A 6,648-nucleotide genomic window follows, 5' to 3' on the forward strand; every position below is an offset into this window, starting at 1 on the left:
ATAATTCAATTACGTTATGCACTAATATGGCTTATACTCGAAAAGATCGGATATTGTCATCCGATTGTCATCCAGGAGTCATATGAGCTTTGCTGTGTTGGATTTCTCAAGGAGAGCAGCAAAGTCTGCTTCATATGAAAACATCGACTCGGAGACTTTTCCCATCCTCATGGCTTCGGGCCAGCCATAGCATATACACATATTCGCGGCGTTAACAACTCCAGTTGGCCATCGCATCCGTACGCTACTCTCCTCATTATAAATACCCACCTAGCTCAGGTGTTCTTTTCATGCCGAATTCTTGTGTTACAATGGATCTGGACCAACATTTGAAGTATCCCAGCTTCATGTCTGCAGCTCTGACCCCGTGGAGAAATATCAGGACATAATGGGTAGCGACGATGAAACGAATTAAATAACCATAGCCCCATGGCAGTACGCTGAATAGTATTGCAATTTGTGGTCAAGAAGTCCCACATTGCAAATGACTAGTTGAAGGAACGTATCAAGTTCATTGGGCCTCTTTAAGCATTCACCTTGCGATATCCCAAGTCCGCATACCCAGGCCAGATCCCCTTGGCTTCCTCTACAAGGAACCTCGCCACCACGGCGTTGACCTCCTCGGGCTTCTCAAAGTGCACGTTATGTCCCGCCTCGATCGTGACCTCGGTCAGGTTCTCACAGGCCTCACGCATCGGGTCCGCCAGCCGGGTTGTGAGCGTGGCGCACACGAAGTCGAACTTGGCGTGGACGAACAGCACTGGCTTGTCCTTGCCCAGCCGTCCCCCGTCCGGCGCCTGGCCGTTGTACGCCGCGTTTACCTTGTGGTTTGAGTAGTACGCACATCCTCCCCATAGTCCTGTCTCCTCCGTCGCCTTCACAAAGGCGTCAAACACCTCGCCCTCCATCAGCGGTGCTCGGAGCCCGTCAGCCGGTGGTGCAGGTTTTCCGCCGAATCGCCCACGGTTCTTGCGGATGCTGGCTGAGAAGGCCGGCTTGAACGCGTCGGCGGCGTCGTACCCGTCGGGCTCCGGCGGGCGCGGCCAGACGGACTTGCAGAAGGCGGGTACGTTGGCCTCGAGCTGCTTTACGCACTCTTCGAATGCCTCTTCATAGTAGGCCATGTAGTCCCACTGGCCATAGGGGTACTCATCCGCCGGGTAGATGGTGCGGTCGACGAACGAGACCAGGTGGTCCAGGCCCAGCTCGAGTGACTTGTACGGCACGCAGAGGAGTACGAGCGCCTGGACGGCGGCGGGATGGTGCGCCGACAGCGAGGATGCCACTCCAGCGCCCCAGTCATGTGCTACCCAGACGGCTTCGGAACGTCCGGTGGCGGAGAGCAGGGCCAGCATGCCCTCCACGAGGGCCTCCTGGGTGTAGTCGGTTGTGACGCGGCGGGCGCTGGATTTGCCCCAACCGGGCATGTCTGGCGCGATCGCACGGAAGCCCAACGAGGCAAAGGCCAGCAGCTGGTGTTTCCATGTCAGGGCGATGGCCGGCCAGCCGTGGAGAAAGATGATCAAAGGGCCGCACGATGGGCCGGCGGCGAGGTAGTGGATCTTCTTTGCCCCGTCTGCATAGGAGACATCGTGCTCGGTGATGCTGGCCATTATTGGTGGATATACCTATGCCTGTGCCCCGTGTGCGTTGTTTGCATGTACTAGCACTGGTCCTGTGTAAGATGAATGCCTGGAATGAACAGTCAAGTTCTTGAAACTCAGGAACAGGGCGAAATGTAGTAAAAGCTTCCCGTGTGGAGCAAATGGTTCGGAAGGCTTTCAATCTGGGGTTTCAGAGCAAAACGTCAATAAATAAGCCGCCTGTGCCTGTCTGTACGCCCTTTGGATGATCGACATGCAACACTTGGCTGCAGGCCGCGCCTTGTCTGCAGTGAGCATTGGGTCATCAGCTCTGACTCAGCAGTGGTGTTTCTGAAGCGTGAATGGGGTTACCAGACGGCAATTCAGGTAGGAGCGTAGCTAGGATACGAGTCTTGAGGTCTCGAGCGGTGCAATACGAGGGTTGGTAAACTGGGGCCTTATGAGGGGGAACGCCATGGGAAGCAGGTGTTTTTTTTTGCGCAGGATGGAAGCTACGCGGCTTGGAGTGAGCAGCCAAGATTTTACATCTAGACTGGTGTAGTACCCAAGTTAATACTTCTGTTTGATATGGCATATTTGTGTGCCTTTGTTGCAAGTCCTACCTCTCATCGGAATCCTCGGCGTCAGAATCCAGAAGAGGCTGGGCACCGGCGACTTGTCACATGCCAAAGCGGGCAGTATGAGACACTATGACGAGCGCATGAAAAGGTGACAGGTCAATGCCGCCCGTATTTGGTCAACTATTGTACAAAGTCCAGCTGAGTCGGGGACAAGTCGATCTTTTCTAATCGAGCAATCATCGAACACCTTTAGTCTGGTTCGACTACGGTGCAATTCTGGCCGTGCCCGACACTCACGAACGCCACAGTCTCATCACCAAAGGTGAGAATAGCAATGCCTACGCACAGAGATTTACCGGACACGGCGGTAGCTGCTTGGGAAGACGCGGCCAGTCACAATGTTCGCAACTGATCCGGGCCACTATTATCCGTAGAATGTACGAAGTAACAACTCGGCCTGTGTTGGCCTCGTAATCCACTTGATTCTTTTGCCAAGGTAGCTTCAGGAATTGTAGTGCCCACTTTTTATAATTATATTTTTAAATCTTTATAATATTTATAACCTTTATAATTATAAACTTAATTTATATAAAATCTTTTTTTATAAATTATAAATAAATAATATAAAACATATTTTAATAATATTTATTTTATATTATTTATTTCTTATTAATTTTTAAATATATATTTATATAATAATTATAAATATTTTTTTAAACCTTATTAATTAAGTAATTTATTTAAATATTTTTTATTTAATTTATTATATTATAATTTTATTATTAAATTAAAAAATATTAAAAATTTATAAACATTAATATATAAAATATAAATTTTATTAAATAATTAAATAAAATTTTAAAATTAAATTTTTAATTTATATAATATTAAAAAAAATATTTAAATAAAATAAAGCTTTTAAAAAATAAAATAATACTTACTTTAATTTTTCTTTTATTTCTTAATAAATAAAAAAAAGAAATATAATTAATATTTTTAATAATAAATTATCTTAACTTTTAATAAAATAATTAAATTTAATAAAAAATAAAATATTTAAAGATAAATATAAAAATAATATTTAATTTAATTCTTTCTTTATATTTAATTAAAATAATAAATATAAAATAATTTTTTATTTAATAAATAAAATAAAATATTAAAAATAATTTTATACTTTTTAAATTAAATTTAATAAATATTTTAAAAAAATTAAGAAATTAAATATTAAATTATAATAATAATATTAAAACTTTATAAATTTATATTTATAAGCTTATATTTATATTTTATTTAAAATTAAAGAATTTATTAAATAAAATATATTAAAAAAATTAATTTATTTTTTAAAAAACCTTATTTAAAAATTTAATAATATTTTTAATATTATAATAAATTTATATTAATATTTAAAGATATTATAATATTTATTATATTAAAATTAAAAATAATTAAGAAATTAAATATATAATTATAAATAATTAAAAATATATTATTTTAATTTTTAATAATAAAAATATATATAATATTTAAACTTTATTTATAAAAAAAATATTTAAAATATATTAAAAAATTTAATTATTAAAATTAAATTATTTATTAATAAATTTATAAACAAAAATTAAAATATATTAATTAAAAATAATTATATATTAATTTAAATTATTTAATAAATAAAAATATATAAGTATTTTTATTAAACTTTAATTAATAAAAAAAATATATTTTTAAATTTATTAATTATTATTATTATTATTATTATTTTATATATTTTAAGAAAATAATATATAAAGTTAAAAATATTTTTAAGAAAACTTAAATAATAAAATTAAAATATAATTATAAAAGAATTATTATAAAAACTTAATTTAAAGTTTATTTAAAAAAACTTTTTATTTAAAAATTAAAGATATTTTTAAAAGTATTTTTAAAAGCTATTAATAAATAAATCTTAATTTCCTTTTTTTAATTTTTTTTATTTATAAATTAATTTTATATTTTTTAAAACTATATTTTAAAATTAATTAAATAATAATATTTTTATTATATTTTTATTATATTTTTATTAATTTATTATAATTATTAATTATAATTAATTCTTTAAAAATATATATAATTATAAAATTTATATTATATTTTTTATTTATAAATATAATTTTAAATAATTATAATATTATTAATTTTATTAATTTTATTAATTTTATTAATTTTATTAATTTTATTAATTTTATTAATTTTATTAATTTTATTAATTTTATTAATTTTATTAATTTTATTAATTTTATTAATTTTATTAATTTTATTAATTTTATTAATTTTATTAATTTTATTAATTTTATTATTTTATTAATTTTATTAATTTTATTAATTTTATTAATTTTATTAATTTATTAATTTTATTAATTTTATTAATTTTATTAATTTTATTAATTTTATTAATTTTATTAATTTTATTAATTTTATTAATTTTATTAATTTTATTAATTTTATTAATTTTATTAATTTTATTAATTTTATAATTTATTAATTTATTAATTTTATTAATTTTATTAATTTTATTAATTTTATTAATTTTATTAATTTTATTAATTTTATTAATTTTATTAATTTTATTAATTTTATTAATTTTATTATTTTATTAATTTTATTAATTTTATTAATTTTATTAATTTTATTAATTTTATTATTTTATTAATTTTATTAATTTTATTAATTTTATTAATTTTATTAATTTTATTAATTTTATTAATTTTATTAATTTTATTAATTTTATTAATTTTATTATATTTATTTTATAATTTTATTAATTATTATTTTATTAATTTTATTAATTTTATTAATTTTATTAATTTTTTTAAATATTTTTTTAATTTTTTTTATTTTATTATTTTAATTTATAAATAAATTTTTATATAAATATAATATTAAAAGCGCTTTTATAAAAATTAAGTATTTAATATTATAAAATTAATGTAGTTATAGACGTGCTATAGGGGAACAGCAGCACTAGGCACAATAAGCACTATGGGCAATTGGCACTAAAGCACTAGCAGGCAAGGGTTATGTGCAACAGCACATAACCACCCCTAGATAGTTTATAGCTAAAGGGAGGTTTTACAACCTATAGCCGCAACCTTCCTTTCTTTTATATAGCTAATTTAAATATAACTAATTTATTATTAATTAATATATATTAACTTAGCTAATATTAATTAATAATTACCTATAAATAATTATATTATAATTAAAATTAATAAAAAGAAATTAATAATACCTTAACCTTCTTATTATAAAAATTTAATTTATTAATTAATAAATCCTTAATAATACCTTAAATTTATTAATTATATAATATATTTTATTATGCAATTAATATTAAAAGTATTTATAATTACTTTATTTTAATATAAATAATAATTTATATTTATTTAAGTTAATAAATATTTTTTAATAAATATTTTTTTATTGCATAATTAATACTTTCTTTTTATACTGTAAAACAACCTTATTATATTTTCTTAATTACCTTTTTTCTTTTCTTTTATATATAAATTACTTAAATATTTTAATAGCTTAATAAAATAATTAAATTTAATAATAATGCTAAGAAAATACCTTTAAATATTAATAATGCTTTTATATAAAAACATTACTTATTTTTTAATCTTAATAAAAAGTTTTAAAATTAATAAATTAATTTTAATTCTTAAAATAAATTAATAATAAAAATAAATAATATAATTAATTAAGTAAATATTATTATTCTTAAGTTTATAAAAGAAATAATAAAATATTAAAATATAAATAATAATTTACTTTAATGCTTTATAAAAAACTTTACTTTTTAAAATATAATAATATTTAAGAAATTAATTATTATTTAAAACTTTAAGAAATTCCTTTAAGAAAAAGGAATTAATATTAAAAAAAGCATTAATAAGCAATATATTAACTTAAAAGTATTGCTTATATATAATAAATATTCTTTATAGCGGGAGAAGAAATTATATAAAGCGGCTAATATATATAAACTTTTTAAGTTTTATACTTAATAGCTTTAATTTTAAAAGCTAAAAATAATAACTATTTAAAAAATACTTATTATTTAAGAAATTTAAAAAACTTTAGCTTTTAATATAATTTTATTATTTATAACTTTTATTTCTTTTTATTAAAACTTAAAGTATTTAATTTTCTTTATTAAAAATAATAAAGGAGTTTAAAGATTATAACTTTTTTATTTTTAATTATTTATAAAATTAAAATAAAATTTTATTTAATTAACTTCTTTATAATAAATATTATAATTATTATTTTATAAAAAGAAAACCCTTAATTAATTAAATATAAGGGCTTTCTTAAAATATTAAAAAAATTATTTTAATAAAAATTAAGTTTATTAAAATACTTAAAAACTTTATAACTTAAAGAATAATTTATAAGCATTTTCCTTAAGGAATTAATAAAAACTTTATAATATATAA

General features: G+C 26.1%; 1 protein-coding gene across 1 annotated transcript; it reads right to left on the reverse strand.

Moving 5' to 3' along the window:
- Nucleotides 1–524: 524 nt before the first annotated feature.
- INS49_011349 (uncharacterized protein) lies at nt 525–1,613 on the reverse strand (the record flags this gene model as incomplete). Its single annotated transcript, XM_043172067.1, has 1 exon — nt 525–1,613. One exon carries the CDS (start codon nt 1,611–1,613, stop codon nt 525–527), a length of 1,089 nt encoding a protein of 362 aa, XP_043023812.1.
- Nucleotides 1,614–6,648: the final 5,035 nt, after the last annotated feature.

Source organism: Diaporthe citri (assembly GCF_014595645.1).
Source record: "Diaporthe citri strain NFHF-8-4 chromosome Unknown scaffold_5, whole genome shotgun sequence".
Taxonomy (NCBI): domain Eukaryota; kingdom Fungi; phylum Ascomycota; class Sordariomycetes; order Diaporthales; family Diaporthaceae; genus Diaporthe; species Diaporthe citri.